Below are 12,558 nucleotides of genomic sequence, written 5' to 3'. Positions count from 1 at the left end.
TGTGTGTGTGTGTGTGTGTGTGTTTTGATTGGGGAGGTATAGGGTGATTTCAAAAGGCAGTCTCACTTTAGTTACACAAATAAGGAAATATTATATCATATCATTTTATATTTGTCTAGTCTTTCATTTTTTGGATATTTAGTAAAAATAAGTCTTTGTTTCTCGAGCTGTCTAAGACAATGGTAGTTTATTAGACATATTTAATTTCAAAAATGTATTCCGTATTATTTGTGTAATAAGTGTTTATCAGTGTTTTAAGCCAACAATGTCTCCTTCCAGGCAGCGCTGCCTGGAAGGCACTAGGAGTAGGCAATGGTTATAGTTATGGTTAGGGTTAAAATTAGGGTTAGGTGCCTTGAAGTCAATGGTCGCAGCGCTGCCTGGAAGGAGACGTTGGGGGCTTAAAACACCATTGAGTGCTGTTTGAAACCTCCCTGACCCTAGCTCCTCAGACTGTGCACTGGCTTAGTTAACCAGGAGCTCCTGGTACTGCTCAGACCGAAGGAAACGACCGAAGGAGTCTTTCTCCATCAGGGCAAAGATCCTCTTCTGGGCCAGGTCAAAGGTTGTAGGGGAGAGATCAACCAGGTTCCTCAGGGTAACATCCTTGGTGAAGTGATCAATGTTCACCTGTAGTGGGAGGACAACAGGACATGCTGTCAGAAATGCGGAGGATGAAGACAAAGTGCTGATGGCAAGTATGTATACTGATGATATAGGTTTTTGCAGAAATGTAATGATTAGTCTGCAAGAGAGGCCTCAGACAGATGAGGTGTAAGACGCCATTTCATCATCATCAACCTTTATTTAGTTCTCGGGAGTACAAAAAGCCCTCATTTTCAATGTAGCCGAGATAACATAAAATAAATACAAAATATAATTTAGAACACAATTTACAAATGTTGCACATATATAAATATTTAATGCAAAGACTGTAAATCATTAATAACAATTAGGAGCAATCAACATATATACTAATAAATACAATTGCAAGGGAAATAAGATAACATTTGAATTTAAATGACTAAAAGCAATTACATCCAAAATCACAAGTATTTAAAACCAGTGTTCTAAACTCATATGTTGGAAGATAACTTAATTTAAATGATTGTTGTAGCGTGTTCTAGGTGGTTGGTGCATTATAGAAGAATGCCGATTTCCCTAGTTCTGATTGAACCCTCGGGACCTTAAGTAAAAGCTGGTTGTTAGAGCTTGTTTGATAAGGCCCTGAGTTCCACTAACAGAGCAGAAATATAAGGAGGGAGCTTACTGTTAATGGTCTTACAAAAGGAACAGACACAAATGGTTTTCACGTCTTTCTGCTTATGAAGATAGACCTGCTTTAGCATAGAGTGCACACTGATGGGGGTTGTAGCTCTCTCCAGTGATAAATCTTAGAGCGGAGTGATAAATTGTGTCCAGGCGTTTGAGATTAGATGGAGCAGCACTTCTATAAATAACGTCACCATAATCAAGCACTGAAAGAAAAACAGCTTCAACATTTCTTTTTCTGCTTGATAAAGGTAAGCAGGATTTGTTTCTGTAAAGTAATCCTAGTTTCTGTTTCAAGTTAAGGATTAGATTATCAATATGGTAAAGAAAAGAAAACTTCTCGTCAAACCAGATGCCAAGATATTTGTATTTTGATCCACTTGCAGTGTGTATAAACAAGCTATCATAGTCAATATTCCTTGCCTAAGTAAACAAGCTGAACAGAATCGGCAATGCAATTTATAATTGTGTCGTCTGCATAAAGATGGACATAGCAGTCAATCAAAGAAGATACAATATTATTGATATAAATAGAAAAAAGGACAGGTGCCAGAACTGATCCCTGTGGGACCCCCTTAGAAATTGTCAAGAAGAGAGATTTGATGTTTCCAGACTTTACACACTGAGCTCTCCCATGTAAATAATTTTCAAAACAATCACATGCCTTATCATCTAGCCCAATTTTGTACAACTATGTAAAAGCAAAGGATGGTCAACCATATTAAATGCTTTTGAAAGGTCTACAAAAATGGAGGCACAATGCTTCTTTTCATCAAGGGCAGATATATTATTTGCGACTAACAGCTGAGATGGTACTGTGATTGACTCTAAATCCTGATTGGTGAGGACTCAAAACTGCAGAACTACTGAGGAAAACCTTAAGTTGATTATTTAACAGAGATTCCAGGAGTTTAGCAAGGCATTACAATTTTGAAATGGGTCTGTAATTGTCCATATAATTTTTGCTTCCTCCTTTGTGCAGTGGAGTTATGTGTGCCAATTTCCAGATACAGTTGAAATAGAAAGGTTGAAGATATGAGTTAATTGCTCAGCAATAAGTGGAGCAGCCGTTTAAGAAAGAAAGGATCCAATTTGTCCTCGCCAATTGAAACCCTGGGATTAATAGCTTGCAAGGCATCAAATACAACACCAGAAGAGATGGGATGAAATGAAAGCTTGCAGATCTGACTCATGTTATATCATCATTGAAAATGTAGGGTCCTGAGTATTCCCTGTCAAATAAATAACCAGCTTCAACAAAACATCTGTTTAATGCCAGAGAAATCTCATTTTGATCAACAATTTTATTATCACAGTAATCAAGATGAGAAGGTAGGGGAGCAGTAGGTGTAGTTTTAATATAATTTACCACCTTCCAAAAGATTATTATAAGAATTAGTAATCAAATCAGAATAGTAATTTGATTTGGCAAGACTTAGCATGGAGGTGCATCTGTTCCTGATTTGCCTGAAGGCTGCCCAATTTGAGGGCTCACCAGAGCATCTGGCTAGTGACCATGCTGTTTTGATCTTTAAATAATGCAGCTAGTTCAGGAGAGAACCAAGGGGAAACACTGTCTTTGATGCTGAGCCTTTTTGGTGGAGCATGTTTATCGATAATGGAGAGAAATTTTTTTTTATGGAAAAGTCCAAAGCTAAATGAACATCAAATATTCCAGATGTGAGATAAGTGAGAGATCAGTTAAAAAGGCTTGGGCATTCAATTGTCTTAGATTTTTATAACCATTATCTTTCAGTTTCCGGGTATCTCTGATACATGCAATGGGACAATGGTCACTAATTCCAAGCTCAAAAACTCCCCAGGCAGTAATTGTTTCAACTTTGTTTGAAAATAGTGTATAAGGTTGATTTTAGGCAAGATGCAATTTAATTATTCCCTGTTGATTTGAACTTGCCAGTCGTTATGTTTATGCTTAATCAAATACAAATATAAACTAAATCTAGTCCTGTCTGCCAGAAGATTATTATTCCATGGAAGAGACCTCCCAGAGACCTCATGTTTACAATAACTGGTTTAACAGTCAGAGATTGATTGTTACTCTTGGCAAAAAAGTGAATACATGTATTACCAAAAATGACAAACTAAGACATTACCCTACCTATAGTAACCAGAATATCAGATCAGTGTAGACCAGTATGAGGAACAATTCTCCTCTAAAATACAGTGAAGTAGAAGTCACATCCCTAACCCAAGCAGGAATTACCTCAGAAAATGTGCTAAGTGTGTGTGTATGTGTGTGTGTGCACGCTATTCACTGGGGTACAGAGTCTAAGTACATTCCCTGTCTATACCTCGTCAGTTTACACTCAATCATGTCTGTATTTCTCCTCTAAACACTGGTTCAACTGATTGGATAAAGACTCACTCCTTTAAATGTATGCACTTTAGGGAGCTTTGTCTCCAACAATTCATTTTCCCTTTTTTTAATCTTGAATACACTGTTTGCTGAGCAAAATGCTATGTAAAATGTGGACTATCTTACTCATTGAGACTGTTCACGCACTAGTGGCTGTAGTAATAATGGCGGGAGCAATGCAGGAACTGCATGTATAAAAGTGCCAAATTCAACGTAAAGGAGAGATGGGTCTCCTTTACGTTGAACCACTCCTTTTTTGTATTTTACGTAACAAAATGACGTCCCGTTCAGCGTCACGTGTGTAACCAGTTAGTGAAGGTAACGTCTGATTTTAACCCAAACCACAAAGTTTTTCTCAACTAAGGAGTTTTGGTGCCTAAAGATAACCAAACTATCACAGTTTCACAACCTTAACGAAGTGTTTAAAACAGTATGTTGTCTGTTTTGGATGTGAAGACGGAAAGCACTCCTGTGGGTCATATTTCCTGCCATTGCTAAAAATGTTTTTTTTATATAACACTCCTGTGGGTCATATTAGAGGGGAGGAATTAACAACCTATATTGTTGTATGGTTTGAGGGACTCATCATACTCTGTTGACAAAAATTGAATGTGGATTGAGCATGTACAACTTTGCACAAGTGGTATGAATTTGTCTTTGTATATTTTAAGTATGAGATTGTTGCCAACTTCCAGTTTTCAGTGACTTATATTAAAGTGAGAGCTCTTAATTGAATCGTTCTATTATGTAAAGCATGTGATTAATTCAATGAACTCTTTCTATTCAAGTTGGTGTTAAAAGGGGGAAGTAACAAGAGTCCCTGACCTCTCTGGGTCCCTCAGACTGGATGAAGTCTTCATAGATCTTCTTGGCCTTGGCGGCCATCTTAACGGGGTTCTTGATCTTCTTGAAGTCCTCGCAGGTCATCCAGAACTCAATGTTCTCATCACTGAACTCAGACTGCAGGAAGCTACGGAAAGCTGCCAGACCATCTGATGGAGAAAAGAGGGTGGGGAGTTAGAGAGAGAAAGATGTATCGACAGGCTAGGATATACAGTAGAACAACAAGTGATTATTTAGACCCCTTTTCATGTACACATTCTTAAAATAAATATACTGGCAATTCTGAATAAGCATTTGAGACACATTTCAACTGAAGTCATGACGGGCTAACTAAAACACAATATTTCTGTTGCATCTCAAACATGGCTTAGTTTAATGATGAGTTACAAGGTTAAAACAAAAAGACGTGTATATCTTGCTCGGAGCTGCTAATGCCACAGTTATACATTCGTCATTTCAATTTCGAAAATACAGAAGCAAATCCCCAAATAATTCTTAAGTTGTCAAATTGTCAGATCGGTCCACTGAAATGTGTTTTCATTCATGTCCCCCTCCACCTGGGCAGAGAGTAACAAGGAAAATGACAATGTCAAAAAACCACAATAATCCTCAGACCATCTGTGTCTCTCTCTCTCTCCTAAAATTAACAGATTTCATCCACGCCAACTGAACAAAAAGGAATTAAATGTGAGTCACAAGCTGATGTTTTATGTTTTTTTTTTATATCTGTGCTTGGACACTGTTGGTCTGTATAATATAGGCACGATCATTCCATATATTTATGTGGTGAATTATTAAATTGATAGACACATTTGTCAGTTACCCATTTACCTGTTATTGCCCTGCCATTTGGACTTTTGCCATGTAATCATATCACTACAATACATGTTTGAACTGCACCAGTCCAACTGCATCATCTGCATTTGGGTCCTTCCCCTGCTCCCTGCACTCCAAACCGTAACATTATAGAACATGTGCTAGTCAGAAGTACTGGTCCTTAAGAAATGGTCTTTAATAAGGACTTCTATGACAAAATAAGTTTTGAAATCCACCAGTGATGCCCCTGCAAGATCCGAGAACACTCTTCTTCCTTGATACCATTATTTGCCAAGGCACACCGGTTTTCCAGGAGTGACACCACTGCCTTTCAAATGCTGTACCAGATGCCAAATATCACTTGAGCCATTGTGGCTCTTTCGGTAATGGTTCAGTCATGTTTCAATAAAACCATTTTGGAAAGAAAAACATTTTCAACAGACCAGCAATGTTACAGATTCCATATCTAAAAGTTTTTAGTACATGTTTTGCAGAAGAGAAGTAGTGGGAAATGAAAGAAAAGCACAACTAACATAAAAAATGGTGGCATGAACTACAAAGGTTTGCTATTTTTTAAGTTTGATGAGATTAAGCAATGTTTGTTGTCCATTTCACATTTTTCATATTTTAAAAGTTTAAAAGTTTTCAGCATTACTTTCCCAAATACTTTCTGGATGGACCCAAAATAGATATCAGGAACAATTGGATGTTTTATACAATATAAAGGGAGTGAAAACATTTAGAAACTTTTTTAAAACTTCCCAAGCTATTCTAGTAATAAAATTACGTTTAGTTAAAAAAAAAAAAAAAAAAAAAAAGACCTAAATTTACTTTTACAAAAACAAACAACTAGGCCTACTGTACCTTTTGGAAAAGTTGAAAAAAAGTGTCCAAAATAGAAAAAAAACTTGTATTTGGACAAATGTAAAGGACAGTGGTTATTCCAAGATAAGGATCCAAAATAAGACTTGATAAAACAACCACTCAGTTCAGCAAAGAGCATTGTAGTTCAACATAATGCCTGTGAAAAGGTCCCATTGTCTGAACGAGCATGTGCTGCAGATGATAAGCTTTCTGCTGTGCCTTCAGGCTTTTATCTGCAATCTAAATGGCTAGTTTGGTTCAAAATAGCACGGACTCGCAATCAAGCTTTATTTTTTTTTCATAGACCTTTAGTACAAGGACACACACACACACACACACACACACACACACTGGTGACAATTAATGGCTGTTTGTGTATCAGTGCTGCAACAACCAGCAGAAAATGTAGTCTTATGTTTAGGTTTTGTTTGTCATGCATTTATGAATCTACCATATCTTACTTCCATGTCAGCAGAATTATGCTACATTTTCTTTTGAAATTAACTTTAATTTCAGTTTTAATTAACTTCACTGACCCTCATAGTTTAACCATAAATAATTATAAACTGATACAACTAAACAACAACTTTAAAAATTAGATTCATTTTTCTGCAAGTCCAGTGCAATGCTTCTATTTTATCAGCGAGTAGTCACACATTATTTAATCCCAGTTGCATTATAAACATTGTGTTATGCAATTTTTCACTTCAAGGCAAAGGAGGGGGGCAGTTCTACATCTGAGAGCAAATACCTCACAGATAATCCCATGGGAATTAACAAGAGAGAAGCCATAAAGAATAATGTTAATGTAAAATCTCATGTACATAAATAATCACAGCGCAGCAGTTTGCAGCAACTGAGCAGTAAATCAACGCTGGTGGAATCATTTAGACTTCTCCCTGGAGATGTTACCATAACACACATAACCTCCATGGACAGATACACACACAGATGGGTACACACATTCATGCAAGCATGCAAACACAGGAGGAACATACATCTCTCTGCCCTGAACTGTGCTGAAGGAGCCACTTAGAAAGGTCTTTTACCACCCACTGAGCTCTGCAGAGGAAATGTTTCTCCGTTCATACGTATCAGATGGTCAGTAACATCTGTGGCTCTGTTTTGATACACGGGCAACTTAAGTGACTTCATAGCAGGAGAGTTCACACGTACCGCTCAACACCGTTAACCATTAGAGTTAATCATCAGTCTTGCTGGCTCTCAGGCTTTCTGTGCACTTTGTGAAGTAAACAGTGGAGCCAGTGGTTGCTTTCTGGAAAGTACGGTGGTTGTTATTCTCCCCATGAGCAATGCACTTACACTTTCATCAGTCTACACCTACATTTCAAACTATCTTAATGCAACTTTATGCCCTGTAAATTTATGATAATGTAACAATTTTACATTGGCAAAATTATCTTTGGGAGAAATGTGATCTTAGATTATTTCATTTTGCAACAGACGTAAGCCCTTAATCTTTATCGAAGTCTGAGAAATGCAATAAAAGTTGAGCTAAACTGTGTTATAGGGCAACTGCAACCCATCTAGGAGATTGTTTGGGGCGAGGAGTTCCTTGACATGCAATCCTTTTTTGAGACAAAAGGACATAAAGTTAAATTTGTAAAACAACTTTCTTTGATAAAGAACCTCTGCTGATACACATACATGAAGCATATGTTACAGATAAATATGATTAAGCAATATCTGGCGACAGGCTGTGGTATGTTGTGATTATATCGCAGCTAAGGGGCATTGTTCGGCTTGACGCAAAAATATATATATATTTTTTTTTAAGATTATTTTTTGGGGATTTTTTCAGACAGTTTAGACATGATAGGGGAGGGAGAGGGGGAATGACATGCAGCAAAGGGCCGCAGGTCAGAGTCGAACCTGCAGCCGCTGCGTCGAGAATTACACCTCTATATATGGGCGCCCGCTCTACCAGGTAAGGTAACCAGGCGCCCGAAAATATTCTAAATATAGCGTACACTTAAAGGAATACTTTGCTGATTTTGAACCAGTCCTGTGTCATGGCAGTGTTTGTGCGCGGATGAATGGCTTCCCTCTGTGGCACCAGCTATCCGTTTGTTAGTCTAACGTTTTGTTTTTTTCTCAGATGCAGAGCGATACTTATTGTGTAAAGGAATTATACGTCAAAGCCGTGGTATGTGATTATTATATAACGGCTATAAACCAATCAGATTGCTTGATTTGAGCTACCCTTTTTATAATTTCTTTGTAATTTATGGATTTTGTTGTTGATATTGAGTTTTGAAAAACTGTTTATGCACATGCCGTTAATTGTTAATTTCTGAACCTTTTAATAGTGCTGTTTGCGGTGTTACAGTATTTTATATGCATGAGAAAATAATAAAAAAAACATTATCATCATTATCTTCACCATTCAGTTAAACAAACACATGGTCACATGGATGTCTAACACACTATACCATAAATAACAAGCTGTATTGTTGTTATGGAAACCAAACCTTGTTAGGTGTACCTGCTCAAACAGTCCGGGCAGACACCAGACCTAAAGGAAGGCATGCTTAGAGTTAAACCAGCTAAACCAAAGTGAAATAAAAATGCTCTTATGTCAACAAAGCAGAGACACTGCAGAGCAGCAAGTAATCTATTTTGGGATTGTTGCGGGGAAATAACTGAGCATCCATCAGCTATGTGGAAAAAGCTGGTGTGCATGAATGGCATCATTACAGGAAGAAGAGAAAGATCTGCAAGACACGTGTAAGGAGGAGCAGGCAACATTACATCTGATAATTTCGTTAATGAGATCACTCGAAGCCATGTTTGCTGAAGAATATGGGAGATTTTTGAAATGTTAAGAAATTTGTACAAGGTGAAACAAGGTGAACTTCTATCAGTCACATTCAAATCCAACAGTTTTCCTGTACTTTTACTGATCATGTTGTGGGTACAATAATTCGGTTCATGCGGCCACATTATATGGACTTAGTCCCATGGTGACAAAAGGTTGTTACCTCCCAAATGTAGCACTAAATGTCCGGATTAACACTTTTAATTTTGGTTAGTGAGTGACACAAATTAGTATGCGAGTGTGTGTGTGTGTGTGTGTGTGTGTGTGTGTGTGTGTGTGTGAGAGAGAGAGAGAGTGAGTAAAAGAGAGAGTAACCTACAGCTGTTGTTCAGGACTCGGTCCAGACTCTCACGCCACTGAGCAGCCTCCTCCGGCGTAGGCCTGCATACAAAATACCTCAGTTCAGTCTGGGAACTTCAGAATAAACTGGTTCAAAGTATCCCAACAGTTATAATAATCAATAAATGAGTCTTTATCATGAACTAATATTTCATTAAACTTTATGTACCATACAGGGATGAAAAACAACCAGCTATCATACACATCTGATGCGAGTATCCAGTCTCCAGAAACCAGACTGCGTCTTTTGAGCTCAGATTCTGCTGCGAGATTTAAATCTGGAAAACATCCACTGAGAGTGGATTGTGTCTGGCGTATGTACCGGACCAATCACGGTGCACATTTAGACATTTGGCTGAAACTTAAACAAAAACAATTTCAAGGAGCATTTGTCATTCTGAAACGGCATGGCCTTCCTCTCTCCTTTAGGAGAACGTTTCCAAAGCCGTTGAGATGTTTTCCCAAATTTCAAAATTAGCTGGAAGGACCAATGACAGGCCAGTAAGCGGTGCGTTCACCCAATCAGGTGTCTTAGTAAAAGAGCATAACTGTCGTCCATCATTTATTATACATGTTTTTTTTTTTTTTTTTTTTTTATATGATCTCAAGCAAATGCTTAATGAGCAGTTTGCAAGGTGAGATTGTAATCTATCTTTACAGTGTGGGGATACAATGTGGAACATATCCACAGTAATTATACATTAAATCACAACAAACAAAGAGATAAAAAAATATCTGTACTTGGATGGTAGCAAATGCTTTTAAAATGCCATCATTGAAAGAGAAAATTAAGTTTCGGGACAATTGCAAATTGCAAATGAGTTGCAGTGGCAGAGAGATAAAAAAAAAAGAAGAGTGTATTGTCTCAAAATTGAACCACAATGACTCATAAGGGAACTAACACATATATAAAACAATCTAACAAAATAAAGTCTTAGCTAAAGCCTCGCCGACTTCTGGGGATTACACATCCAACAGCAAACTTAAAGGTTTTGAATTTTTATGGTCACACTTTTTTTGTAGATAGTCTTGTTGTGTTGATACTTTCTGTTCATGCTTTTTTGAGTTTATGTGTAATGAAAGGTTGCCAATACCTTGACATAATAACAAAAAAGCAAAAATAATCAGTTTTTCCAAATGAACCAACTCAAGGACTTTTGGCAACACAATTTCCATTATATTTAAAAAAAAAAAAAAGTTGCATACTTTCCCTTACAAGATTGCTTAGTACATTGTATGACAAAAAACCAAAAGTAGCTCAGCGTCTCATAAGTAAATGATTTCTAACCCAGTCTTTTCAAGGTGATGCAGTATGTAATGGACGTATCTAAAGCTTTGGAGCATCTAACGCTGACGTGTGAGCCCAGTCAGTGTCTGGAGAGCTTTACGGTCCTTTGATCTCCACATCTTGTGCCTGCTTTGGGCTCTGCTCGGCCACTTTACCATCTATTATCTGGTTAACAATTCCCCCCCCCCCCCACCTCCCCAGTCCACAGACATTAATCTCTCAGGGAGGCAGAGAAAGAGACTCACTTCTGCTGCTTCTCCGGCTTCTTTTCAGTCTTCTCGGGGTAGGGGATGATGAGATCGATGCCATTTTCTGGCTTCTGCAGTAAAACGCCCAATTTCGACTTGATCTCCTTCGCCCTGGATGACAGAAAGCAAGACAGCTTGTGTGACAAAGTCTTCTGTTTTCACTTGTTAGACACGAACGCCATAATTATCCAGGCATGATGTTTACCTGACCTTTCATCATATCTATCCTGTCTCTAAAAGGGCTCTGGTATATTGCATTCATATAAGACACTAGGATTACATTTACAAGCATTTCAGTTGATTAATCAAATTTGAAACAAAAAAGTCTGAGATCTTTACTAAAATGTTTCATGTTATACTGAATAAAGAGGCAGCAGGAAGGAAAAAGTAGGGGTTGAGGCTAAAAAAACAAAATGATAACATCGTTATTATATTCAAAGTGTTTTCTTTTGAATTACAGTACTTTTTTTTTATCTAGTTTGACCTTTTTATTTTGGAGATTTAGTCAGCACATTGTCCTATTCAGTGTAACATAATTTGTGAAGTTATAAAGTTATCTACTGTTACATTATCATGTAAAAATGCTACATTCACTGTTTTGTCTTTGAATCAAGAACAAAATCTGAATTGCATCACATTTCAAAACCATTATTAACCAAATGGTGAAGACGTTTGTTTAGACTCGTGTAAACTTAAAATAGTTTTCCTTCTTGTTCACCTCTGCAGGTTTTGAAACATCTCTCTCCTCCCCTCAGGTTTGAGTTCGTAAACAACAATATACAGTACCGTACATCTCTTTTACTTTCTAATCTGCACAAGCTGTCGTAAGAAATAAAAAAACTTTCAAGGTAGCATTAAAACAGATCTGAAGCTGTTAAAAAAAAATGACCAGGAAACCGAAAATCAGTTACAAGTGAAAAGTTTACAAAAGAACTTGTCTGACTGACAGCAACATGGATTTACAATTTATGTTTTTTGATCTATTTTGAGACAGTTACTGCAGAGTCCCTCTTAAGAGGGTTTAAATATAGTCAAATAGGTTTGTTATACAAACAACCTCAGAGGAACACACTGATAAGACATGACAGAGGTAATGTGATGATGCAGGTCTCACCTTTCCCGGCAGGTTTGGGGTAAGGCAGCTAATCCTTTACACATTTTCCAATGGCTTCAGTCGCAGTATTCAAGCGTGAATTCAGTCTTCCTGTTAGCTCAGTGTAAGTCTTTTGCTTTCTGACTCTGGCTTTCAGCACATGGGGAGTTTTATAAAGACATCCTTTGGGCTTTGGGCCAAAAGCTAAGCCAATCAGACTGGAATGTCTACTGGCTGAGGAAGGGCGGGTTTTCAGACGTGAATGGTCTGTTTGCTTGGAGGTTTCAATTGACTTACACAACCAGGACAAGGGGGCAGGATGCAAACATGACCGGGAATGTTTATTGATATTAGATATAATGTTATTTATTAAAGAGATTGATGCTATATATAATCTTGTCAGTAAGTTTTTGTTATATTTTCATTAATACATTTGTAATTAACATGACTGGATTTTGCATTTGTCGGACACATTCATTTAATGCCTATTTGCTCTATTGTTCTTTATACTATATTTTGTTCGTTAAGAACATTTCGAAATCGATGGCGTACCCCCGCAGACCCCTCTGTATCGCCCCC

At 37.5% G+C, this 12,558-nt stretch overlaps 1 protein-coding gene across 1 annotated transcript; it reads right to left on the bottom strand.

Moving 5' to 3' along the window:
- Positions 1-343: 343 nt before the first annotated feature.
- On the bottom strand, positions 344-12,108 carry rgs5a (regulator of G protein signaling 5a). Its single transcript, XM_028587902.1, has 5 exons — positions 12,001-12,108; positions 10,884-10,997; positions 9,331-9,392; positions 4,475-4,641; positions 344-630 (listed from the first exon to the last, which is right to left on the bottom strand). The coding sequence occupies exons 1-5, from the start codon at positions 12,042-12,044 to the stop codon at positions 466-468; spliced, it is 552 nt and encodes a 183-aa protein (XP_028443703.1). The 5' UTR covers positions 12,045-12,108; the 3' UTR covers positions 344-465.
- Between the last annotated feature and the right edge of the window lie 450 nt (positions 12,109-12,558).

The sequence above is a fragment of the Perca flavescens genome, chromosome 9, assembly GCF_004354835.1.
Source record: "Perca flavescens isolate YP-PL-M2 chromosome 9, PFLA_1.0, whole genome shotgun sequence".
Taxonomy (NCBI): Eukaryota; Metazoa; Chordata; class Actinopteri; order Perciformes; family Percidae; genus Perca; species Perca flavescens.
The sequence above is the reverse complement of the archived record's forward strand: the minus strand, read 5'-3'. Positions and strand labels throughout refer to the sequence as shown.